At 41.0% G+C, this 27,755-nt stretch overlaps 1 protein-coding gene across 5 annotated transcripts in view; it reads left to right on the top strand.

The window, feature by feature from the left end:
• Window positions 1-27,755, top strand: part of FOCAD (focadhesin) — a 325,702-nt gene that overhangs the window by 32,356 nt on the left and 265,591 nt on the right. For 2 of the 5 annotated variants that reach the window (XM_058695228.1, XM_058695229.1), the window contains exon 3: window positions 24,358-24,462. In XM_058695228.1, the coding sequence (XP_058551211.1) occupies window positions 24,358-24,462 (105 nt within the window). Of the gene's footprint in view, window positions 1-2,488; window positions 2,564-4,867; window positions 5,098-19,539; window positions 19,661-24,357; window positions 24,463-27,755 lie in introns of those variants that run through there. The other 3 variants (XM_058695227.1, XM_058695231.1, XM_058695230.1) reach the window with 3 other exon arrangements.

Genomic DNA, 27,755 nt, shown 5'->3' with positions numbered 1-27,755 from the left:
AAATGACTATGCATCCACAGAGTATGAGAGATTAAGATTTGAAATGGTATATTTTACCCCTGGACGGCAATTAAGAATAAGAGATTTTGATAGGTAGTGACGTTCAGTAAGTAAAACACCTTGGAGGAACAAACTTGATGTATGTACTAACGTAGGCAGGGGATGGTAACAATGTATTTTAGAGAGCTTTTCAGTTATTAGGGCTAAAACAAAAGTGGTTTTCTGGTCAGCCTTCCCCTAACCAGAAGCATTCTGGTTAGTCAAGATACCATAATAGCTTACTGTTTTTTCTTGTGAGAGCGAAGCCAAGGGGCCAGCAGAAGCCTGCCCGAAGACTGGAAGACACCCAGCGTCTGGGCTGCTTTCGACACTTAACTCCGGAGATGCCTGCTGTGGGAATTGACTTAGCTGGGTAGTGGGGAACCCTTCCATGAGGAGTAGAACACTCCTTATGCAAGATTCCCTTCTACCTGACTGGGTTGGAATCCTATCCTGTGCAGCACAGGTCCTTACCATGAAGAGGAAGATGAAGGCGTGGAGGATACCGTCCACAGTTTTTTGTTTCTCCGTGCCTGCAGCCCCTTCATTAGCATAGATAACCGAGAACAGCCTGTGTGTGTTACCGTTACGTTAACTGCAAAGTGCACATGTATTGTTTCACCGAGGATGTCTCTTTATTCTATTATGGAAAACTTACGTAGCAGTATAGGGTCATTTATCCCTATTTTGTACTTTAAAATTTTGTTACTTCAAAATCAATTTAGCCTCTGTTCTCTGATTTGTTGGAAAGATACATAGAAAGGCAAGAGGAAGAAGCTGAACTTGGTGGGCAGTGGGGGAATGTTTGTCAGGAAGCTGATATTCTTCTAGTCTTTTCTAAATGTGAACGGTGGCTTTTTTTTTTTTTAATTTAATTTTTTTTTGGTCTCTGTTGTGTTTCACATTCATTTTATTTGGTTCTTGCAATTGTGCCCTGTTCTCTGTGAATACTTCTTATTGTTCTTTTGTAACCACTGCTCAGTGTTAGCACCATATTTCATTGATTCACACACATCTTTTCACATTTTAACGTCTTTGAAAATGGGTTGCTTCTAGTAATTCGTGGCAGCAGTTGTTACACAGTTGGTGTGGCTTGCACAATTGTGAACTTGGCCACGATTTTCTAAATGAGTCTGAAAGGGCTCTTCCGTTAATAGAAAATCACAATTCTACATTATAAGGAGCATTATATAACATAGGTTTAACTGGCAGCCTTTTTTCCTTAGTGGTTCATAAAATAATGGTGCATCTTGCAGTTGATGGCCAGTTACAGTCAATGAAATATGGTATATTTTGTAAATGGGCACCAAAACTGTTCACTGGTCTTCAGTTCTTGTTACTATTCCTTTCACTGGGAGGTAAGAGACAGTTAATTGATCTTAAACTTAATATTCATGTAAATGAGTGATTTATATTGCAAAACTGAGATCATCATGCGCTGAGGTCTTAAAGGATTTCCGATGTGTGAAATACAGAAAAGAAACAAAGGAGTGGGTGCTGTGTTTTTCTGCGAGCTTTTCCGGAGACTTAAGTGAGTGCAAGGCTGACAGGGATTCACAGGTGTATCATATGTTGGTCCAAGTGCAGGGTCAACACTTGGCTGGAGTTGGAAAGGTATTATTTCCCAGCCCGTGCACAGGGTGGCTGTCCTTGCTGCCAGCCCCCAGCTCTAAGACGGCGGTGCTGGGTGGGGCCAAAGAACTAGAATGGAGTTGCGGTGGTAGGAAAGAATGATATTTATGTACTTAAGTCATCATCCCTCCTATAAAAGTCTTAGATTTAACTTCGGGCTTTTTGACCAAAGCAGGATATGGGAAAGTTTCAGAGATTCATGAGGCCAAAAGCTTATTAAAGGGCTGAAACCTCTGAGAAAAATAAGAAAGAAATTAAATCACAGAGCCTAAGCGGGAGAGAACGGCGGCTGCGGTGGGGTGGGGGGAGACCTGTTGGTTCGGATCGGCGGCGTGGGCCACGGTCATCAAGGGGGGGGAGGGGTTTTCTCCATCTTCATTAAGGGCATGATGAAGCACGATGGATTTCATGTAGATGCAAAAATGATTTCAAAAGCTGTGGAGTTTCTCATTTGTCTCCTGGTTTAAGGGGATGAAGCGATCTCGCGTGACCTTTTAATACTAAGTGACAGAAATGTGAACTGAGAACCTGGCAATTTTCTTAACATCTGTGAACTGTAGTTTGCTTATTGGGATCAAAAGGCTTCCCTTGAGAGTTGTTAGGAAGATGAGAAATCACGCCCGTAGAATTGCCTAATTCAGTGCCTTGCGCAGATCACGCGCTCAAACGAATGGGACTTGCCTGCCTGGCACACGCGTATTCCTATCAGCTAGTATCGATATGAGTTACCTTCAAAGGCACTAATTGGAGAGAACCTCTCACACAATGTATTTACTGATTATTTATGTATTTATGTATTTATTTATTTATTTTTAAGGCTGTGGGTCATCTCATTGCTGCCGTCCTAAAGGAAAGTGGTTTTTCAGAAAAGATCCACCAATCCACAGACCAGGTTTGTATTCAAACTTGTGCTTGAGTTCTATGTGGATACTGCTGCCAGCCGCACATACGCACTTCTTTTGTTTCTCCCGGAGTTCAGGTCACTGTAGAAATGAGACGTTCCTTGCCTTGGTGGTTTTTTTTTTTTTTTTTTTTTTTTGGTTTGCCATGTTCTTCTTCCAAATGCTTGACAATTAAAAAATTTGTTACGACAGACTCCGGGAATGAGATGTGGAGTGGGGAGTGGGGGGAAGGGGGTGAAGGGGAGTAGTCTGGTGACTGTTAGGGAAAAATAACCCCGGGTGAAATGAGGGTAGACATGGCCTTGGAGAATGCTGGTAGGATTACCTCTGAGGGCATATTGTTGTTTACCAGAGCAAGTGAATATAGAGGGGATCAATTTGGATGTGGGCGAATTCTTGTACTTTACGATGGCCCAAGAAGGAGTTCTGTGTGGGAAAGGTCGGGCATCGGTACTTGGATCTGAAGGATGCATGTCCGTACCATGCATAGGACAGGTGAATGCTGAGAGAGGAAGCCATGCTGAGCTTATACCGAGCTATATAGCACTTGGGTTTTGGTCACCTGGTGTTGTGTATTTCGACCTGCCCGGTTGGAAACTCCACTTAAGTAGGTGCTCTAAGGTAAACTCCGTGGAAAATACCGGTGACGGAAATAGGACAATGTTTCTCACAACTGAAATCCGTTGATTTACTTTCTCGCATGTGGCTTTCTCCCCACACCCCGCCACGTTGCGTTTGATCAGCTATTCCAGGTTACCCCTCTCTATAGCTTCCGCTGCCATGTCGAAATAAGCATAGAGGCAAACTTCTCTAATTGGCATTTGTCTGGCATTTGTGTGTAGTCCTACAAATTAGGTTTCCTGAGAACCCTGATCTTAATCCTGCCGATAATCGCATTATGTACTCTGAGATGATCTAGTGGTTTTACTTAAACGGCCAGGATTTATTGAATGTCAGATGCCTGTAACTAACTGTTTTCTCTTCTGTTAATAAATGAATGCTTACTTCCACGAGGGCATAGTATTACCTGAGGCGATGGTTTTTTATTCACTGATTTCGTTTTTGTGGCTTCTAATGGAGTAATGACATTTAGAACCCTTTGGTACTGGCTGTACAGGCGAATAAAATTTCCTTCTGAGTAAAGGAAATGGAATATAAATATTTCTTTCCTGCTGTGACTATTAAAGAAATATAAATATTTCTTTCCTGCTGTTAGAGTGGGATCCTAAGACTGAAAAGGCTCCCAAAGCCAGCCACAGTGGGAAAGTGGGCACAATATGATGTTGATTTTCATTCTTTTAGTTATTCTGTGGGAGCTGAGGATCTGAATTTTTTTTTTCTCAGATTATACACTTTTCTGATAAGTTCTGTCCGAAGGTGGGAAAAATAACTTCATTATGTGTTCTTTAAATACATTAAAAAACAAAAACAACACCTCAAACCGCGCGTAACTCTAAATGGGCTTAACCCATCATACATTCAAACGTGGATCCATCACGAGTAGTGAACCCCCTGGGGGTTGTTGGGTGGTGGGTTCCTGAGAAAGCCGTGAAAGCTAGAAGTCTCTGCTTTTATAGGATTTTTCAGAATAAAGCACTTACATTGACTTCTGTGCCCTTCTGGTGCTTCTCTGTCAAAGATGACAGGTTCATAGTGTGCGGGGGCAAAAAGTCCACTTCTTTCCTGACCAAAACGGTCTTCTCGGCTTCTGTTGGTCGCCGTGGGCGGGGCAACTTGCGGGTATCCTGTTTTACGTCACTGCCTTCCCTCTGGGCCCACGTTAGACTTGAGTGAGTTGGGGCAGGGACATCGTTGGGGCGGGGTGGGGTGCGTGGAGATGGTAGAGTCTGGTGGTAGGAGAGCAGAAACACGTTCCGAAAATGTCACCGCACGTAGGGCTTGAAGCATTAGGTATGATTTGGAGCGCAGCGCAGACTAACTGCTGGACTGACATGGATGGTGGCTGGTCGGAGGGGTTGGTCAGAGCCCGGCGCCACAGTCCGGTCTTCGTTTTGATCTCCCGTTGGGTTTGTCGTGTTGCTCAGACCCAAGTCATACGGCTGAGTGCAGCCGCCTTAGTTTGCACCAGGTGAGAGCGAGCTGCTCTCTCCGAACACATCCATTATCTCTCCTGGGGAGCTGACTTGAGTTTATTCTACAAATGGTGGGACAAGAGCACCGTCTTTGTCGAGGGAAGGTAGCCTGCTGGGAACAAATTCGACGAACGGCGGGGGGGATTCTGTATGCTTTTGGCGCTCGTTGCAAGTGTCTTCTAATCACTGGTTTGATTTCAGACTCCGGCTTTGAACTTGCTGTGGGAGAAGTGTTGCGGTGATAATGCGGTGGTTCGAACGGCCTGCTGCGAGGCTCTGGTGGCACTCGTCGCCCAGGATCACGCAGAGTTCAGCTATGTGCTCAATGGGATACTCAACCTGATTCCGTCGACCAGGTCGTCTTTCCTTCCCGTTTGATCAGCGAAACACTTACATTTTTAGAAAACAGATTCACGAATTTGCCATTAAAGGTCCACATTCACCCTACTTGCCAGTTGATTTTCTTTCCCTTCAAATGTCATGCCGTTGATATTTCGTAGGCGCTGATTTAAACTCTATAGTTGTGGAATTTGTGGTCAGTTGCTGTCTGTAAGTTTCAGGGCTCTGCTTAAATGTGTCATTGCTTTAAAAAAAAATTTTTTTTTTAATGTTTTTTTTTTGAGAGAGAGAGAGAGAGAGAGCGTGAGCAGGGGAGGGGCAGAGAGAGAGGGGGGCAGAGGATCTGAAGTGGGCTCTGTGCTGACAGCAGAGAGCCTGGCGTGAGGCTTGAACTCATGGATTGTGAGGGGCGCCTGGGTGGCTCAGTCGGTTGAGCGTCCGATTTCAGCTCAGGTCACGATCTCGCGATCTCACGGTCCGTGAGTTCGAGCCCCGTGTCGGGCTCTGGGCTGATGGCCCAGAGCCTGGAGCCTGCTTCCGATTCTGTGTGTCCCTCTCTCTCTGCCCCTCCCCCGTTCATGCTCTGTCTCTCTCTCTGTCTCAAAAATAAATAAACGTTAAAAAAAAAACAAAACATTAAAAAAAAACCCCAGAAATCATGGATTGTGAGATCATGACCCAAGCTGAAGTTGGACGCTTAATTGACTGAGCCACCCAGGTGCCCCTGTCACTGCTTTTTTTTTTTTTTTTCCCTTAAATGAAGAAAATAGCTAAGTAGTTTATAATTCACGAGTGCAGTGCAAATTCTTGACTTACATTAAGCAAGTAGGTTGCCCATAAGCAATACTACTCCCACGGTGGTAAAGTTTATATATTATTGGTAATATTTGGTCAGACTTTGGCTTTCGTACGTGAATTAGAAAATAATAGCACTGGGGCACCTGGCCGGCTCAGTTGTAAGAGCATGCAACTCTTGATCTTGGGGTCATGAATTTAAGCCCCACATCGGGGGTAGAGATTACTAAAAATATAAATAAAACTTGAAAAAGAAATAAGAGCACGAATTTTTAAAAAAAGTATTTTGTGATTTAGACGTGTTTCCTCTGATTATCTCAAGTAAAGCATGTTTGGTGTTTTGAATTTTTGCTATGACTGTATTTATTTATTTATTTTTTTAAGTTTATTTATTTATTTTGGGAGAGAGCGAGAGAGAGCCACAACGTGTGCACAAGCACACGCACAGGTGCAAGCAGGGGAGGAGCGGAGAGAGGGGGAGAGAGAGTCCCAACCAGGCTCCACGCCGTTAGCCGCAGAGCCTGGCCCGGGACTTGAACTCATGAACCGTGAGATCATGACCAGAGCCGAAGTCAAGAGTCAGATGCTTAGCTGACTGAGCCACCCGGGTGCCCCTAGTGTGACTATATATTTATAGACTGACACTAATGGAGTCGCAAGTATTGAAAGGGGCATACACCGTTCTGAGGTGGTCAAACAGGACCGTGTTGGGACCACATCATGGAAGTGAGCGTCTCTCGCGGCACATTCCCTGAAAATGAGATGCCCCTCTTTGCTTCAAGAAATGATCTTCATCTGGATGTCTGCAGTTCTGCCTACTTTAAATCACTGGGGCGTCTGCTCCCTTCTCTTAGTTCTTACCCAGCCTCTCCCCTCCCTCTCTGTGGGGCTGCTTGTTCTCCCTGTCGTCCTCCGATGTGAAGGCTGAGTAACCTCTGGCCCTTTAACTTTGCTTCACAAATCTTATTTTGTTCCCTTAGATCCTCTCTTGGTATCTTTTTGGAACCTTGCGTTTTCCTTCTTTGCCTTTCCTTCTTTCTTTTTCTTCATAGCGTGCCGCCTGTAGTTAGAAGTCCAAACTCTTCTGAGTGCTCTACATGCCCTTGCCCAAACTAGGGCCAGCCTTCTGTTCAGCCTGCGTGTCCTGCCACGAGCACTCCTCCCCTGCCACACACAGGCCTTCCCTATTCCCTATTCTTGAGCTTCTGCATGAATGGGAAGGTTTCTTCCCATTTTCCTTCTGATATCATGCCCTTCATGCCTCAAGGTTCAGTCCAGGCGTCCCTTCTCCAGCCTAGATACCTTCTCTCTTCCCAGCTGGGCTACTTGTTCTTCCGTAGTATATATATTTTTAAACCTGTATTTTTATGCTTAGCACATTTTTTGACAGTTATTAGATGATCATATATTTCTGAATAAGTAAGAATTTGATCGTGGCTAAAAATGTAATGATTTTCTGTCTTTTTCCTCGTGTGAATGCTCACACACGCGCACCTACACATACCCTTCAAAAAGGAGTTAAAAAATTTTTTTTTTAATGTTTTTATTTATTTTTGAGACAGAGAGAGACAGAGCATGAGCAGGGGAGGGGCAGAGAGAGAGGGAGACACAGAATCGGAAGCAGGCTCCAGGCTCCGAGCTGTCAGCACGGAGCCCGATGCGGGGCTCGAACTCACGGAGTGTGAGATCATGACCTGAGCCGAAGTCGGATGCTCAACCGACTGAACCCCCCAGGTGCCCCTAAAAAAGGAGTTTTGAGGAGACTTTTAAAACGTCAAGTTTTGGGGCACCTGGGGGGCTCAGTCGGTTGAGCGTTCGACTTCGGCTCAGGTCATGTTCTCCCGGTTTGTGAGTTCAAGCCCCACGTTGGGCTCTCTGCTCTCAGCACAGAGCCCGCTTCTGATCCTCTGTCTCCCTCTCTCTCTGCTCCTCCCTCGCTTGCACTCTCTAAAAAATAAATAAAACATCAGGATTTTTTTTTTTAAGTTTTAATGTGTCTCTCTTTTAACTTACTGGTTGATCTTAAGCAAGCCACCTAGATTTTGCCTTATGCTTTTTTTCAGATGCAGGTAATGATATTTGTTTCCCCCTAAGTAGTCTTCAAGAGCCTTAAAATTCATAAACATAAAATCTGCTTGCACTGTGTAGTTGTACTGTTTATATTCAAAAGTAAGTTACTAGCAGCTAAGGGGCCAGAGTGATGTCTCTGTTTACATAAGGGAGAATTAGAGCAGGTTAGATTATACTTTTTTTTTTTTTTTTTCTATTAAGATTATGTTTGTAAGTGATCTCTTCACCTAGCATGGGGCTTGAACTTACAACCCTGAGATCAAGAGTTGCATGCTTTACTGACTGAGCCACCCAGGTGCCCCTGGAGATGATTCTTTAACAAAAATAAAGTGCTTTCTAATTTTTCCAGCTGCATAGTATTCCATTGTATGAATGTGCCATAATTTGCCAACTCCCCATTGTTGTCAATTATTATTATTATTATTTTTGCAATTACAGGCAATGCTTTAGTGAGTAATCTTATACATAAAGGTGTCCATTAGTTTTCAAGGGTCTTGGGAAATATGGTCAAGATATAGAAGAAAGCCTTGCATTTTACAGTAAGCAAATTTAGGAGTCTTAACAATTGAAAGATCCTGGGGAAACATTTTTTTTCTTCAAAGTTTCTTATCTGAGAATGTTCCTGTCTAACTTATCAGCCACAAAGAGAAGTGAACAGGGTAGACCCTGAAGCTACCCGATTTAATTTTGGAATCAATTTGGTGATGAAATGTGTTATGTAAGTGCTATTTTTTTTTTATTGTTGCCAGTAGAGATGATAATTATTTTTCAAGAATTTTTTCATTTATTTCAAGTAGCAGAGCTTTGTGGCTTGTAGTGATTACAAAGAATATACTTTGCATTGTTTATGTCTTAAGAAAAAAAAACAACAAAATGGGAAGCAAATTTAAGAAATTAAATTTAATTTAATTAAAAACAGGAGACCGAAACAGCCTCTGCCTTCAAATGCTGTTCCAGGAATTTTCTGACACAGAAAACCATCTTTTTGCTGTGCAAATGGAAGCAAAAGAAAACTGGGGCACTGGTACTTATATGGCACAAAATAGACTTTAAAATAAAGACTATAACAAGAAACAGAGAAGAACACTATATAATGATAAAGGAGACAATCCAGCAGGAGGATATAACAATTATAAATATTTATGCACCCAACACGGCAGCACCTAAATATATAAAGCAACTATTAATAGACATAAAGGACTGTAACACCCCACTTACAACATTGGACAGGTTGTCCAGACAGAAAATCAACAAGGGAAACAGTGGTTTTAAATGACACATTGGACCAGACGGACCTAACGGATGTATCTAGAACATTCCATCCAAAAACAGCGGAATACACATTCTTTTCAAGTGCACATGGAACATTTTCCTGAGTAGATGCCATGTTAGGCCACAAAACAAATCTCCGTGAATTAAAGATTAAAATCCTGTCCTGCATCTTTCCTGACCACAACAGTACAAAACTGGAAATAACAAACAAACAAACATACCCAAACCTAAAAAACGCCACCACCTTTATCTTTGGGATCTAAAAGCAGGAATGACTTTGTCATTTCCCTGTGCTTCTTGGCTGAGACATTTTGGATCTTCAGTTTCCGGTATTTAAATGTCTACTTGTTTCTGGATTGCTCTTCTTTTAAATTTTTTTTTTTTCAACGTTTTTTATTTATTTTTGGGACAGAGAGAGACAGAGCATGAACGGGGGAGGGGCAGAGAGAGAGAGGGAGACACAGAATCGGAAACAGGCTCCAGGCTCCGAGCCATCAGCCCAGAGCCTGACGCGGGGCTCGAACTCACGGACCGCGAGATCGTGACCTGGCTGAAGTCGGACGCTTAACCGACTGCGCCACCCAGGTGCCCCTGGATTGCTCTTCTTAAATAGAGGTTTATCAGAATCTAGAGGCACCCTGGGAACAGTGCCCCTCAGTAATTGCTCAGCTTTGATGTAGAACAATAATTCTACAATGTTATCTTTTCTTTTTACCTACTTGCCAGGCTGGCAGCCTTTAGGAACTGAGAGAGAGATGGAGAGAGGGAGTAAGTGAGGCAGAGGAAGAAGCAGCCTTCTATCGAATAGATATTTTAGAGAATGTAGCTTCTGGAGCTTTCTCAGCGTTGCAGTGAATGTTGAAATCTACAAGGAAAGATGGAAGGAAAAGTCAGTGAGGTCATCGCTCCCCGCCTTCTAACCTGCTCCTGGGCCCTTTGCAAGACTCGTCTGTAAAATTCTCTTGGAACATGTATGGAAACCCTCCCTGCTCCCTCCACCAATTCAACCTGCAATTTGAGAAACATTGGTCTAGAGCCTGCTCCATTGTATAGTCTAACTTTGAAAAAGACTTGACGTTTGTCAAACTCTGGTTGTCTAAATTTTAGGGAGTGGCTGGGAAAGCGTCTGGCTCTATTTGAGAGACTGTTTCCTTCAAAGGAATAGTTTGATGTCTAAGAGTGTTCTCGGTTCAAAGCTGAGGCAACATGAAACACTTGTAAACTAAACTAGTTTTTATAGCTTCTGTAAACAAAGAAATGGATTTAAGAGGTCTAAAATGTTCTTTTAATCAGTAAGGAAATTTGGAAAAAAAATTATTCCCTAGTGAGGGTGAAGGAAAGAAGGGGGACCACAAAGGAAGCGCAGTAAGGAAATCATTATCACCAGTTAGATGTGAATTTTGAAATTAAACAAAACTGAAATTAAAGTGAATGATACATGGTAGCACGTGCTTTTCTTGTCTCTTAAGGCACTGCTTGTTTTCAGTTTCGATTGTTTTCGGGTTTGTTTGTTTTTGTTTTTACATTGAATTTATCCTGAGATAAAGATTCTCAAAGCAAGGAGTTTTTCCATTTTTCTGTTCTTAGGTCCCTCCCTTCCTCCCTTAACTGCACCCGCTTCTAGAAAGCTCATGCAGCCATTGTCATAGTTGCTTAGTAACGGGACTGTGCATAAAAACTGTATTCTCCTGTGGAACCAGGTATTCAGTTTTTGATATTGAGATGTCACGACAGCCCGTAATTTCAGTTCAGCTGCTTCCCCAACCCCTTCCTTCTTTTAAAAATGTGTTTGGTAGGATGGTTATGCTCTAGATAAACTAGGCTAGCCTTTGATTTATGTGCCTTTTGTGCTTTTAAATGGGCAGACACCTGCAGTTTATGTATTTCGGGAAAATAAAGTGTGCTAAGGTATGAGAGATTAAAGTCTGTTTTCTGAGATCCCGAAAGCAAAGTCTACTTTTTCAGTGAAATCTTGCATAGAATATTAAAAATGCCCACGGTGGCCCTGAGTAAAGGTGATGGATTCAGTGAGTCTTTGACCATGGATTGATGAAGGTCCAAACTGGTTAGAAATGATTCTGAGAACTATTGGGAGTATTGAGGGTAATTTAATGAGAGAAATTCTCGTCTCTCAGGGTCTTCTCTTTTATTGATGACTCTGTTCCTTGGGAAACTTAATTGTCTTGTGCTTTTGTAGGAAATAGCTAGCAACTGAGGACACACGGTATTCATCTCTTGTGTTATTGAAGCGTTTCCATACTATTTAGCGCCTTTGTTTTTATTTTATTTGGCAGGAAAAGAAGAATCAAGGAAGGAGGACTTTATGAGGTTCCCCAGGGTTTAAGGGGTACAGTCATCTGTGCTTTCATCTGTAGTTGGGGCATCAGAGTATTTCTCTTGAATTTGAGACGGTTTCAGGTTTATATCTCCATGGATATCATCGCTCATTTAGCTCTTATCTGAGAGTGACAGAATCACTAGACCATGTCTGTTTCCCCATCTTGTCCCTTAAATATTCCTGTGAGCAGCTCAGCTTGTTTCCAGATGTTTTCCTTTTCTTCTTTCCAATCCTTTTTCTTTCCCTAAAATCCCCAAACCTCTCTCAGCTTGCAGCTCGTAACCAGAAAAGTGATTCCAGTTACTTTTCTCATGTAGGACATTCTGCCCTATTTCTTTTCAAGTTCCTTGATCTGGTCGAAGGCTTTGTCACAAATCTTCCATCGTAAGAGTCATATGTTTGTGCTAAGATGTTTCTAGGTGATTTAAGAAAAGCAACTATTGTAACACATGTTACTTTTATAGTGGGAAAAGGCTTCATAAGGAATCAGGCTGTTTTCTGGTACTGAGAAGACAAATGAGTTCCCCAAGCAAAAAGTCAATAGCATTATATTCTTACATTTTTTTTTTTTTTTTGTTATTTATTCAAGCATGGGTTCCCCAGAACTGTTTTTGATTTCCTTCCTTTCTTCCTGGTCTTCTTTGTCTCTCTCTCTCTCTCTGTCTCTCTTTTCTCATATAATTTTGTAACGAATTTAGAAAAGGATTTGATCATTAATCTAATGTTTAGCGTTCTCTTATTTGCTGGTGACTTACTGTGCTTAAGGCTGACCAGTTATCCTTTCTGGTTAAAAAAAGGGACTTGGCCACATGTGTACCATTTGTTCCCGTTGTGCCCACGGATGCCCCCTTCAGAGATAATTTGGGCCATTCTTTTTGACCCAGACCCTTGTTACTCTCATCCCTGGTCAAAAAATTAGTATGGCTACTTCTTTGTACCTCATATTTGGTATATTTCAAAAGCAAAGAACCAAGCGTACTTGAGGTATTTCCCAAAGGCGACTGAGCATACATGAGCAGTGTTTAATGTTGTAATCAAATCAACCCCAAACAGAGGAAACCTGATGTATGCTATTCATACGCACACTAGTAATTGTGCTATATTTACCTAGAGAGATATTTACCTAGAGAGAAGCAATTTTCGCGGGTGGTTTTAATTACTGTAGTTTGTACAGCTTGACCAAAAATGTTTTCCTTTCTGTCTTACTGATTTCTTTGTAATACTCAACATCATTGCTGACCCACACACCCCTCTCATTATAGGATCTGGGTCTTGGCTCTTATGCCATTGAAAAGTGAGGTTCCTCTTGTGCATTGCCTCTTACCACTGTGCTTGTAGCTCAGGCCAGAAGTTTCTGTTGCTCTTGCTTAGAGGGTTCTTGAGTCAATTCAGCTTTTTCTGGCACCTTCCCAAGGAAGAGCTTGATCCAGCTGGCCTTTACTGAAGGACTTTTAGAAGCAGGTTACTGAGTATGTTAGGACTCTTTGGGCTACAAGTTACAGAAAACCACTTGAACTAATTTGAGCATGAAAGGGTGACTTTTATCTTTTTTTTTTTTTTTTTTTTTTTTTTTTTTTTTTTTTAGTAAAAGAGTGTCCCATAAGACCCAAGAACAGGGATGCAGCCAAGCCTCCAAGTGAATTGAATACAGGCTGTGTGTTTCTCCCCCTTTACTGCAGACCGAGTTTCTCTGCCTCTAATCTACAGGGCACAACCTGCTCCTGGGTTAATATTTCTTACGTATAAGAGGCAGCCAGACTGAGGTTGGCCACAGTTACAGATTTCCGAGGACCAGTGTGCATGAGATGTTCCCTCTGGACCAGTCAGGTCTGCCGGGGGCTATATATTAGTTTCCTAAGGCCGCTGTTACAAATGACCACAAACTTGGTGGCTTTAAGTAACGTAAATGTGTCATTTCACAATTCTGGAGGCTAGAAGTCCCAAAGCAAGGGAGTCTGCAGGATTGGGTCCTTCTGGAGGCTGGGAGTATGTGTTCCCTTTCTCTCTCTTAGCTTCTGGTGGCTGTTGCAACCTTTGGCGTTCCTCGGCTGGTGGCTGTATAACTCCAGTCTCTGCCTCTGTCTTTTTAAGACCTCCTCCTCCGTGTGTCTGTCTCTCCTATCTCTGCTCTCCCTCTCCTTTTTCTTAAAAGGACACCAGCCATTGAATTTAAGGCCCACCCAGAATCATCTGATCTCCGGATCTTGATTATATCTGCGGAGACCCTGTTTCCAAATAAAGTCACATTCACAGGTACCAGGGGATAGGACTTGAATGTGTCCTTCTGGGGGACACAATTTAACCCTCGGCAGGCTGTGTCTTCATTATGTGAACATATGTGTACTAGGTTCCATATACAGTAACCACACGAACGGGGAAGGAGTGGCAATTCCCCAAACAGAGAGGGGACTGGAACACTATTTCCGAGGACTCTTCTGCAGCAGAGCTGAATTGAGGGAGAGCCATGACGTTGGAAATAGGTATCTTTCAGCCCCTCAGCTCAGCCGTGCTTAAGTATGAGTGACTGATGTTAGATCGGTATTGCTCTGACAGGGGTAGAGAGAGGAGACACTGAGTCAATAGAGAATCATTGTCAAAGCTAACATAATTGTGTTATTGTGATGGTGAGATGCCACCATCTTTTCCGTTATCATCATCCTCTGGAATATTCATTTGAAATTATATATTAGCTCTCCGAACAGTAGCCATGGTAGAAACAACCACGGCCTTGATGGCCAGTGGGGAGGGAGGGAAGGAAACTAGCTTACAGTGAGACCCAAAAAAGTTACCAAGAAAATTTTGGACAAAGTTGGTGTTAGAAAGAAGAACTTTTCCTCTGACTCTAAAAACTTTTTTAATAGACGATTTCAAAAATAGGTAGAACAGTATTATGAACCCTCATGTTCTGTCACTCATCCCAACAGCCTCTTAAAACATCCTGCTCCCTCCATAACCAACCCCCTGCCATGCTTGGAAGGAAATCCCGGACACTATATAATTTCTTCTGTGGCTATTTAACTGTATATTTCCTTTTAAAAAACAACAGTAGTGTCATCATTATAGCTGGATATACGTGTGTGTGTGTGTGTGTGTGTGTGTGTGTATAATTTTTTTTTTTTTTAATGTTTGATTTTATTTTTGAGAGAGAGAGCAGGGGAGGGGCAGACAGAATCCAAAACAGGCTCCAGGCCCTGAGCTGTCAGCACAGAGCCCGACGTGGGGCTCGAACCCACACGAACCATGAGATCATGACCTGAGCTGAAGTCGGACGCCTGACCGACTGAGCCACCCAGACGCCCCGGTGTATACTATGATTTTTTAAATGTACAGTGTTCAGATTTCAAGTTGCCTCATATTTTTTTTTTTATGATTTGTTTGAATGACCATCCAAATAAGAATTTGTTATGGCTTTTGCATCTTTTTAGAGCTACATGCTGTCCCCCTTACATCTACCTATCTCTGGCGCCCTCTTTATCGCTCTCTCTCTTTTTTTTTTCTTGGACTTTGCTGCATGCATGCAAAGTGGTGTGCTTTCGCTTATTTCCCTGCATTTCCAAAATGAAAGTTTGCTTTAGAAATTTGATAAGATTTATGTTCAGTTTCTGTTGTTATTGGGAGGGGTGTTAGGGGAGAGAAGACTTCTCATAGACGATAATATGTTCTTTAGTCAAGAGGGAAACAATATCTGACTTTTCTTTTTTGGAGATGTTAGCTGTTGATGCTGAGTGGTTAGATCCATTAATTCATTTGGAGTTTCAACATGGTTGAAATTCTATCATTTTTTCTTCACTAGTTACCTAAAATATTGCAGTAAAGAGAATCTTCCCCATATCCATTATTTGGTTACCAGCAGTACAGCTTGTATAGGAAAGGCAGGATATATAGTGGGTTCTTTCTCAAATAAATTTGCCAAACTTCAAAATACTCAGCTTTTAATAACATCCTTCAGTGGTTGATCAATTAGGTTTTATTTTATAAAGAATTATAATGTGCTCATGGGTTTAGACTTAACTGAAGTATTTCGGTTCTCTTCCCTCTTTTTTTTAAAATCAGTTTTTGAGTCTGTTTTAGACCCATTCTTTGGAAGCACTGAGGGAGGAGGAAGATGGGGGGAGAGAAATGTAAGTTTCAGAAGTCCCACTGCCACTTAATGATTTTCATGTATAACAAATGAATGAAGAGGGAAGGGAGTGAAAGAAAATAGCATCTTCCAAAGGGGACTTCCTGTGGCCGCTCTGATCTTAAGTCGCAGGAACCATCTAATATTCCTAAGGTTCTCATAGGAGTTCATGTGCAGTGTGGTGAATTTAGCTGCATGGTGGGCAGTCTTCAATATAGTAGGTACATCTCTGTTTACCATGCTGAGTACTTATCTTTTACTTTATTCTTTTTCTTTTTTTAAGTTAAAAAATTTTTTATGGTTATTTATTTTTGAGAGAGAGAGAGCATGAGCAGAGGAGGGGCAGAGAAAGAGGGAGACACAGAATCTGAAGCAGGCTCCAGGCTCTGAGCTGTCAGCACAGAGCCTGATGTGGGGCTCGAACCCATGGACCACAAGATCATGACCTGAGTTGAAGTCAGACACTTAAGCAACTGAGCTGCCCAAGCCACCCAGGCGCCCCTTACTTTAACTTATTCTATCAGGAGTCTTAAGTTGGTTTTAATGTTGCAGTTACATGGATTAAGATGTATTAAAATAGAAACAAACAAACAACTCCAACAAAACCCACCAGCCTCCCTTCTGGGGAAGGGCAGAGTGTGAGAGAGAAAGGGAGGGTTTGCAGAGAGAGAGGGAGAGAGAATTCCAAGCAGGCTCCGTGCTGTCTGTGCAGAATCCCACGTGGGGCTCCATTTCATGAACCATGAGATCATGACCTGAGCCCAAATCAAGAGTTGGACACTTACCTGACTGAGCCACCCAGGCGCCCCTTAATGACAGATTTTCGTAAGGAAGTTATCTGATACAATAATTTCAACGTGCATGTGTAAAAATCATGTAGTTAGAGAACTAGAAATTACTTTTAGAGGTCACTTCTGCAGTCAAGCAAGACGGTTAGCCATCTTCCATCCAACTATGGAGGGTGCCCGGAAGGGGTATGTCAAAGGTGACTCCTTGATTTCTGGCTGGCCTAACAGGTAGATAGGGAACATCAAAAGACAAGGTGTGTGGAAAGAGCAAGAATTAGGTTTTAAACATGTTGAATTTGAGGCACATTCCAGTACCGGAGCGGGAATATCAGGTGACACGTTATGCCCTGAATGTTCGGCAGAATATGTAACCAGATCTTTTCTGCCCTTATTAAAGCCTTCAGTTTGATTCGTTAAGGAACTCTTCTGCGTACCTGTGTACCTCAAACACAGACAGCCTGCTTGTCTACCTACGGGCTAATTCCAGGTCCTGCAAACGTCTCTCGGAAGTCTGCTTTTTCATATTAACATGTTTTCGTGTCTGTGCCAAACTGGCGAAAGAGAAGTCCTAAATAAAGGACCCCATGGTTATTTCATTGTTTATTTGAATTTCCGCTCATACTATCCACCTAGATCAGATTTCATCTCCTGTTTGTGTTCAGTGGCCCATCTTCATCTTGAGATTCTAAATCTCCCCGTCCCCTTTTTCACGAATAAAAAAAATAAAGGTAGTGCGTACTTCTTTGAAAACTCAAACAATGGCACTTGGAGGCAGTGAAAGTAGTAAGCAGTAAACGTTTCCTTTTTGTCATCTCTTTTCTTCTTTTAAAGAGATTTTTTAAATGTTTACTTATATTTGAGAGAGAGAGAGAGAGAGAGACCGAGTGCGAGTGGGGGAGGGGCAGAGAGAGGGAGGGAGACAGAGAATCTGAAGCAGGCTCCAGGCTCTGGGCTGTCAGCACAGAGCCCGACGTGGGGCTTGAACTCACGAACTGTGAGATCATGACCTGAGCCGAAGTCAGATGCTTAACAGACTGAGCCACCCAGGTGCCCTTCTTTTCTTCTTTTTTAAAAATTCACTTTCTTGGGGCACCTGGGTGGCTCAGTGGGTTAAGCATCCGACTCTTGATTTCGGTTCAGGTTGTGATCTCATGGTTCGTGAGATCGAGCCCTGTGTCGGGCTCCACACTGATGTTGCGGGATCTGCTAGGGATTCTCTCTCCCTCTCTGCCCCTCCCTCCCCCGAATGCACGCGCGCTCTCTTTCTCTCTCTCTCAAAATAAACAGACAAACATTAAAAAAAAAAAAAAATCACTTCCTTTTTGGGCTCTGGTAAAAACTGGGAAGTGACGGGGCTCAGGGTAGGTGTCTGGTAGGTGTCTCACAGGTTCTACCAGATCTTAACTTGGTTCACTCTGGAATATAGAAGAAGCCAGGGTGATGCTGTGTAATCAAGTCCAGGCACATGCAATCAGGGACCAGCTAATTGCTCTGAAATTGGAGCCCCGTTTCTAGACCTGTATGAAAGATATTTTATAAGCACATACACTCCATAAGCCTTATAAAATGGGATACTCCTTTCATACGCGTATTGTTCTAAAACTTGCATTTCCCTACTTAATAGGTATTGGACATCTTTCCATAGGTCTGTTTGCAGCTTTGTTAACGGCTAAAGAGTATTCTAGATTGTGAACATATCATATTTGAAATATTTCTCTATTTGACAAACATGTTTTTCTTCTTCCATTTTTTAAAATTTATTTTTAACGTTTGTTGATTTTTTTTGAGAGAGAGAGACAGAGACAGAGAATGAGCAGGGAGGGGCAGAGAGAGAGAAGGGGAGACACAGAAACTGAAGCAAACTCCAGGCTCCTAGCTTCCTGTCCAAAGCCCAATGCGGGGCTTGAACCCACAAACTGTGGGATCATGACCTGAGCCGAAGTCCGACACTTAATCGACTGAGCCACCCAGGTGCCCCTCTTCTTCCATTTAAAAAAAAAAAATTTTTTTTAACATTTTATTTATTTTTGAGACAGGGAGAGACAGAGCATGAACAGGGGAGGATCAGAAAGAGGGAGACACAGAATCCGAAGCAGGCTCCAGGCTCTGAGCTGTCAGCACAGAGCCTGACGTGGGGCTCGAACTCACGGACCACGAGATCATGACCTGAGCAGAAGTCGCCCACTCAACCGACTGAGCCACCCAGGCACCCCTCTTCTTCCATTTTTTAAGATAACAAATGCAGTGTAAAATCTTCTTTTGAGTATATATAAGGGTAATTCTATATGAGGGGTTCTTAGAAGTGGCATTCATGGGAAAGCGGGTATGTACTTAAACAATTTTTTTTATGGATTTAAAAATTCATGGATGCTGCCGATTTGTTCTCCATAAAGACTGAACCAGCGGGGGCATCTGGCTGGCTCAGTCGGAAAAGCATGCGAGTCTTGAGTCTTGACCTCAGCATAGTGAGTGTGAGCCCATGTTGGGTGTAGAGATTACTTAAAAGAATAACCTTAAAAAACCTTGAACAAACGAATGCTCATCCTGAAAGTGCTTTTTCCCCCCATTCACTCATCAATCCTGGATATTTTGAACCTTACTTTTCTGTGACTTGCATATCTCTATTCTTCGCTCATCTTTCTGTTATATGGTTAGGCTGCTTTCATTGCTTTTCTTGTTTTTTGGATGTTAAGACTTTGTGTGTCTTATAGGTTTGTAAATATTTCATCTCATATTGTCTCTTAATGTTTTTTTTCTCACCTGAAAACCCTCCCCACTCACTTTGCTAAAACCACCTGGAATTTTAGTTATAGATTGTCTTTTTCTGTTCTTTGTCACATTTGAAAAATGTTAAAGACTTGGCTATACATTCTTTTGGTATTCATCCTGACCAGTTCTTTGTCATATATCTCTTTCTGTTTCTTCAGTTTTTTTAATCCTTTATCTTTTTCTTTTCTTTTTTTAATTTAAAATGAGAACCTTATTGAGATATTATTCACGTATTAGAATATCGTCCTTTGAAAGCGCATATAACTCAGTGATTTTGGGCATATTTACAAAATTGCACAATCATCATTCGTTATCTTAAAAATTTTTTTTTCACGTTCATGTGTTTTGAGAGACAGAGAGCAAGAAGAGAGCACGAGTTGGGGAGGGGCAGAGAGAGAGAATCCATGCTGTCAGCATGAATGCAGGGCTCAATCCCACCAACTGTGAGATCATGACCTGAGCCAAATTCAAGGGTTGGACGCTTAACTGACTGAAGCACCCAGGTGCCCCTGGGTTATCTTTTAACTGGAGAACTTCGTTAAGACAAATGTCAGAATATTATGTCTGAAAGTATTTCTTTTGTCTTAATGAATTATTCTTATTTTTTTTTTGGAGGGGGGGTGTTTAGACTTACTAAGTTATATAAACATTTTCCTTAGAATTCCATATATATTTCTTCAATCACTGTTGCAGATGAGAATGCTGATGCGAAATTAGAAATGATGTCAGTCTAGTGGTCTTTATTTTATATGTTTTATTTTATAAAATCTGAGTTTATAGGATTTTCCTTTTGTCTTTGGATTTGAGAAATGTCAGCAATTAATTTTTTCAGGAATCTTGTCTAGCACTTGGTGGCCTTTTTAATTTGGAGACATAAATTCAATGAAAAATTTTCCTATCCTGTTTTTGATTTTTGCTTCTCTAGTTGTTATTGTTTTCTACTATTTCACCATTTTGATTTTCAGCACTAATCAAGCGATTATTGTAACCTCTTTCTGCAATCATATAGAATTCAATAGAAATTTTGTTTAAAAAAATTTGTTTTAAGTTAAGTTTGAGAGAGAGAGAGCGAGCGAGCGAGCGTGAGTAAGGTAGGGGCAGAGAGAGAGGGGGAGAGAATTCCAGGCAGGCTCTGGAGCCCCGTATGGGGCTCGAACTCACTAACTATGAGATCCTGACCTGAGCCGAAATGAAGAGTCAGACGCTTAACCTACTGAGCCACCCAGGCACCCTGTAATTTAGTTGTATTTTTCAGTTTTTTAAGAAATTTATTTAAGTAATCTTTATACCCAGTGTGGGGCTCAAACTCACAACTCTGAGATCAAGATTTGCACACTCTTCTGACTGAGCCAGCCAGGCGCCCCAAAAATATAGTTTTTTAAGAGCAGATCTCAGAGTAACAATGGCTGAAAACAAGACCTCAGACACAGAAAACAATGGCTGTCTTTATGAGGACAGATGGAAAATACTAGGATTTAGGGTAGGTTTGGGTTTGTAGTTAGTTTTAGGCATATTCTAGGCTTGAGCATTTATGAACTCTGACCCTTGGGTTTGTATAGCCTCCTCTGTAAAGGGGGAAAAACATTACAATCTTTATGGTACGGTTACAAGTACTAGATTACCACAATTTATTGAAAAAACAACCAGGTGCTTTACTGACATACTCTCATTTATTCTTTTTTTTTTTTTTTATTAAAAAAAATTTTTTTTAATGTTTATTTATTTTTGAGACAGAAAGAGACAGAGCATGAACGGGGGAGGGTCAGAGAGAGAGGGAGACACAGAATCTGAAACAGGCTCCAGGCTCTGAGCTGTCAGCACAGAGCCCGACACGGTGCTTGAACTCACGGACTGCGAGATCGTGACCTGAGCCGAAGTCGGCTGCCCAACCGACTGAGCCACCCAGGCTCCCCTCATTTATTCTTTATAACAACACAAGAGATGGGCTTATGATTCTACATTGTATGGATGAGGATGTTGTGGTTTCTAGGTGTTACGAATCTTGCCCAACCTTCCCTAGCTAATTAGAATTAAAGCCAGAATTTAAATAAAAATTAATCTGAAACCATCTCAGGCCACTTGAAATATTTGAATAATTTAAATAATTACTCAATTGAATTTACTGTTTGAATGCATCTGTTATTTGATTGACGCCATTATTTTTCAAAACTTACGATCTATTCATGCTACACTTTTGCTTAAAATATGGTATAGACTTAATTTTCCACACAGTAAAGTCTGGATCCACAAATAAGACCAAACAAGATTTAACTTAAAGGTTAGAAAACCGGAGTTCAGAGGCACCTGGGTGGCTCAGTTGGTTAAGCGTCTGACTTTGGCTCAGGTCATGATCTCATGGTTTGTGAGTTCTAGTCCCTCGTTGGGCTGTGTGCTGACAGCTCGGAGCCTGGAGTCTGTTTGGGATTCTGTGTCTCCCTCTCTCTCAGTCCCTCGCCCACTCACGCTCTGTCTCTCTCTCTCTCTCTCTCAAGAAAATAAACTTTAAAAAAAAATTAAAAAAACCTGGAGTTCATTTATTAGCCTTAGTTTTCTGTAAATTAAATGCATATATATGATGTATGTGCTTTTCTCTGGGATTCTACTGCTTTTAGGAATGGGTGACCCAAATTGGTTAAAAATCATAGGTGTGTATGGAGTTTCCTCAAAAATTAAAAACAATTACCATATGACCCAGTAATTTCACCACTGGGTATTTACTGAAAGAAAATGAAGGCACTAATTAGCAAAGATATCTGCACCCTGTGTTTATTGCAGCATTATTTACCAAAGCCAAGATATGGAAACAACCCACGTATCCATCCATAGATGAATGGATAAAGAAGATATAATAAAACACACACCCTGAATATTTCTCATCTGTAAAAAAGATGGAAATCTTGTCATTTACAGCAACATGGATGGACCTAGAGGGTATATAATGCTAAGTGAAATAAGTTAGAGAAAGACAAATACCACATGATTTCACTCATATGTGGGATTTAAGAAACAAATGAACAAAGAAAGAAAAAAAGCTGAACAAAAAAAAAACATAGACTCTTAAATACGAGAACATACTGATGGTTCCTAGAGGGAAGGTGGGGGGGGATGGGTGAAATTCTTTAAGGGACTAAGAGTACATTTATCTTGATGAGCACTGAGAAGTATATAGGATTGTTGAATCATTATATTGTAGACCTGAAACTAATATAATACTGTATGTTAACTATATTATCAATAAAAAAAATCATAGGGCTGTTATCTGTCTTCTCTAGAACTCCAATCACATCGAAAGCAAATTATTAAATAAGGAAATGTGAGCCACAATTGTGAGCCACATATGCAATTCAAAATTTTCTCATAGCTGCATTAAAAAGTAAAAGGAAACAGGTGATGTTAATTTTAATGACATAGTATGTGCCCCATATATCGAAAATATTATTTCAATGTACAGTCAATATAAAAAATTACACATGATATTTTATATTCTTTTTGTGTCCTGAATCTTTAAAACGCAGTGTGTCTTTTATACACATAGCACGTCTTAGTTTGGATGAGCCACATTACAAGTGGTCAGGAGCCACATGTGGCTCTTGGCTGATGTATTAGACAGTGTGGACAAACCTCTTGTCAGCTGGAAAACTTTAAATGTCATAAAAGAGTACACTAAATAACACCTCACATAATTGCCCCAAATGATACCAATGAATTAAGTCCAAGTCTTGCCCTAGCCTAAAGATAAAGTTAACAGTGACTTGTAACCTACCATATTCTGGATAGTAAATTACATAATACATGTTAAGCACTTAGGAGTATACTTAGCTTACAGTGGATGCTCCATAAATATTAACAACCATGATTTAAAAAATACTGCTCCCCTCCCATTTAACAAGCAATTATTTTTTTATTTCTAAGATTTCTTTTTTATTCCCCAAGAAAACCTTATTTTAAAAGGGCAGGCTAATTTGTAACAACATGGATGAACCTGGAGGGTATTATGCTACGTATTAACCCAGAGAAAGACAAATACTGAACTAGGTGACACTTAGTATGTGGAATCTTAAAAGGAAAAAAAAAAGGGGGGGCGCCTGGGTGGCTCAGTCGGTTAGGTGTCTGACTCTTGATCTCAGCTCAGTCTCGATCGTGAGTTCAAGCTCCTACCTGTTGGCCTCTGCACTGGGTGTGGAACCTACTAAAAAAAAAAAAAAAAAAAAAAAAGCCAAACTTACAGAAACAGTAGACTGGTGGTTGCCAGCATCTGGGTGGGAGAAACGGGGAGAGGTTAGTCAGAGGATACAAACTCCAGTTATAAGATGAGTAAGTTCTGATAATCTAATGTATAGCATGTTGACTACAGTAAACAATAACGTATTGTATACTTGAAATTGCTGAGAGTAGGTCTTTAGTATTTTCATCAGAAAAAAAGTATGTGAGTTGATGGATGCGTTAATTATAAAATGATTGCCATAATCAAGTTAATGTATGCACATATCACATTGTATACTTGAAATATACTATAATTGTATTTGTCAATTTTACCTCAATAAAGCTGGAAAAGATCACATTTCACAATTAAAAAAAATTAATAAAAAGAAAAAAAATAAAAAGGGCAGGCTATTTTATTTTTCTCTTTTTCTGTCTCTCTCTCTCTCTCTTTTTTTTTTTTTTGATATATTATCCTCCTACCTCTTAGAGAGAATAAAGGAAAATTTTAAGATTTTATTCCCCACTCCCATTAATTTTATTTTATTGGGGGTTATTTGCCCCGAATGGTCCCCTGGCCCATTTTTTTGAGTGGCTAATCCATTTCATATGTCTGGTTATTATTCATGGTCTACTAATATTTATAAATGAAGGACTTAATTATTCAGCATGGGTAACTGATGTGGTCACTGCCTGCAATTATGTGGGCTGATGTTTATTTTTTCCTGATTGGTACCCCCCATAAGTGTGTGTAGGGAGGTGATTGAGAGGCTGGTGGTTTGATTCTTTGGCTCCAGTTCTCTTTTAAGTATGTTGCCTGAGAGCTGTTGACTTTTAGGCCTCTTGGCTGTGCTGTAGAAAGAGGTGGGTGCGTGTGGGTGGTTTCTGTTTAGTGTGGGTGGCAAGTGTTCAATTATTTAAAAATGGTAGGGTTAAGAGCCTGATTAGAATATTCACTTTTTATCTCTGGCATTTAACGCGTTGTTATGTTTCTTTACAGGAATACACATGGCTTGCTAAAAGCCATTATGAAGTTATTACAAATGCAAGCTCTAAAGGAAGGACAAGGTGGGGAGAAGAATATTCGGAATTTATATACTATAAGGTATGCCTTTTTTTCTTTCTTCAAAATGTGTGCGACTTGTTAACTAAATTATGAACAGATATGCTAATCTGTTAAGAACTAGTTATTTAGGCAGTGATTGTGGGTCTTGACCTCTCAGGAAGTTAGTATTTTAAAGATGCGTAAGATTGAGGCAGAGTTGAAAACATGCCGACGTCACCATTGTGGGTTTCAGGGTTGCTTCCTTGGAATTGGACTCTGTTACCCAAAATTCCTTCTGCTCTGGAAAATTGTAACCATCTTCCCAATACTGTGAAAACTGTAGAGTTGATTGAGTGAATGTACATAAAGCAGGAGGAGTTTGGGTTAGGTAGGAGGGTAAACTTCCTCACTCTAAAAAGGAATAGGCCATTTAAAGGTTAATACCCAGGGCAAGGTTGGTAGTTAGGGGCACTGATTTGCCTTTTCTTTGTCCTGTATATAATGTAACATGGTAGAACTGTGTTAAAAAGAACATAGCAACATAGAAGGTAGTAACAATTACAGTGAAATACATTGGATTTTATTGAGGAGTTTGGACAAGGGACGGCATCATACTTACTTGTGAAGGTGACCCTAACCATTGCATTGAAGGTCCCAGAAAGCCATTTCCTAAAAAAAAAAATTTAATGTTTATTTATTTTTGAGAGAGAGAGAGAGAGAGAGCAGGGGGAGGGGCAGAGAGAGACAGAGACACAGAATCTGAAGCAGGCTCTGAGCTGTCAGCACAGAAAGAAAATGTTCATGGGATGAGCTATCAGCTCTGAGGTGTCAGCACAGAGCCCAATACGGGGCTGGAACCCACCAGCCATGAGATCTTGACCTGAGCCAAAGCTGGACGCTCAACCTCCTGAGCCACCAAGGCACCCCCCAGAAAGCCGTTTCTTAAGAGAGCATCTCTTAGTGAATAGAGGGCCCCAGGAACTCTGTTCAGTTATGTGTCTGGAATATGCCTGTTTCAGAAGAATGAGAACGTGGGACCATAAACAAGGGCAGTGGTTTTGGGGGGGCGAATGGCTTACATGGTGATCCAACAGGGAAAATAAGTCAGGTGCTAATGAACCGTCATTGGCTTGAGCATATAGCACCTGTAGTTTTGAGCATTTGACATCACAGCTATCAGAAGCTACGAGAGTCTCCAAAATACCAACTGAAACCTGTTACATATACTTCTGGTACTTTGCTTTTGATAATAAGCCAAAAATGTCTCCTGTATTACAATGATCTTTTCTGAAATTTTAGTGCTACTTATGATCTTTTTGATTTTTGTGAGTACGTTATTGAGTTTCTCAAGCCAGTTTTCTAACAAGGTCAGATTTTCATTTTATGTATTTTCTTCTTGACATGTTTTTTGAATATCTTCAAACATACAGAAAATTTGGAAGAATATAGTACAATGAATTAGTGAATTCATTGCTAACTTATGAGTTAATTCATAAATTATTTTTAAATTGGGGAAGCAAAAGGAAAATTGTTTTTTGAAAATACTCTGGAAACTTGGGGTGTGTAAACTTTTTCAAATTGATAAATATGATTTTTTTTTCTTTCTTTTTTTTTTTTTAAACATAGTGGTGCTCTGTGAGATAACAATGTTTTCATTTCTGGTTTCTCTTTCATCCATTACATTAACCAGAACTGAACCTAAGACAAAGATCAGCAGATTTTAAATATTTCTAGATGAGTCATATAAACATCTGTGTGTGTGTGTGTGTGTGTGTGTGTGTGTATGTTTAAAGAAGTTCAAACTCTTGGGCCACTGTTCTAGGATAGAAAATAATTCCATTTCATTGTTGTTCATTGGGAACTATTTATTTTAAAATAGGAAAGTCATTCAAGTTTTAAATTTTTATGTAATAGCTTTATTGAGATATAATTCACATACCACAGGATTGACCCATTTAAAGTATACAATTCAACAGTTTTTAGTATATTCATAGAATTATGCAACCTTGCCATAATTACTTTTATGACGTTTTCATATCCTCCCACATTCCTCACCCATTAGTAGTCACTCCATATTTCCCTCCTCCCAGGGGGATATATCTTTTTTAATGTTTATTTATTTTGAGAGAGCAAGCAAGAGAGTGGGGGGGAGGGGCAGAGAGCGGGAGAGAGAGAGAGAATCCCAAGCAGGCTCTGGCTGTCAGCCCAAAGCCCAATTTGGGGCTTCATCCCGTGAAATTCTTCCCGAGTTGAGTATTCATCTCGGATACTCAACTGACCGAGGCACCCAGACACCCTCCCAGTGTTGTATTTTTAATTCAGTGGTTTTCAGCACTGACTGCTTATTAGAACGACCTGGGTGTGCTTAAAAACAAACAAACCTAGGACTAATCAAATGCCCCGGATCAGCTGAATCAGAATCTCTGCTGTAAGGCCTAGGCATTTGGATTTTTTTAAAAAGATCCCACATGATTCTGATTCACAGTGAGTATAAGACGGTATGTCAGCTTGCTGTGATGTGCATTTTCTTTTATGTTTGTAAAAACTTAAAATTTTATTTAAATCCCAGTTAGTTAACATAGAGTGTAATACTGATTTTAGGAGTAGAATTTAGTGATTCATCACTTACAGGTAACACCCAGTGCTCATGCCCTCCTCTAATGTGCATTCTAAGTGCCCAGAACCTTGTTGATTAAAGGGTTCTTTTTCTTTTTTTTTGTAATTTTTAAAAATATGTATTTATTGTTGAGAGAGAGAGAGAGAGAGAGAGAGAGACAGAACCTGAAGCAGGCTCCAGGCTCTGAGCTGTCAGCACAGAGCCCAACATGGGGCTTGAATTCATGAACTGAGAGATCATGACCTGAGCCGAAGTCAGACGCCCAATCGCCTGAGCCACTCAGGTGCCGCAGGATTCTTTTTCTTTAGGTCTGGGATGGGCTCAGGATTGTTGTGTAACAAGTTCCCAGGTGATTCAGCCGATGCTGCTTTCCGCCGCCGTACTATATAAGCAGTGCTTGATCGGAAACGGTGTTAGTGGTACCTGGGAGCTTGTTAGGAGGCTGAGATCTCTTACTCTGTTTCAGCCTACCTGGATCAGCACCCTCGCTCCAGGTAGATTTTCCAGGTAATCCGTAGGCACCTTAAAGTTTAGGAAGCTCTGGTTCAGAGGACGGTAAAAGCAAATTTTCTATCATCCAAAGAGTTATTCTCCCTTTCGTACTGATTGCCCTCGCTGTGTGTGATTGCCAGACCTTCAGTCATCTGTAATGTTTCACCTGTTGCCCCGCTTTATAATTTATTATCCCCTCTAGTTGGTTCTTCTAACTTACGGTCTTGTTTTCAAAAGACAGTCG

Source organism: Neofelis nebulosa, chromosome 12, assembly GCF_028018385.1.
Source record: "Neofelis nebulosa isolate mNeoNeb1 chromosome 12, mNeoNeb1.pri, whole genome shotgun sequence".
Taxonomy (NCBI): Eukaryota; Metazoa; Chordata; class Mammalia; order Carnivora; family Felidae; genus Neofelis; species Neofelis nebulosa.
The sequence above is the reverse complement of the archived record's forward strand: the minus strand, read 5'-3'. Positions and strand labels throughout refer to the sequence as shown.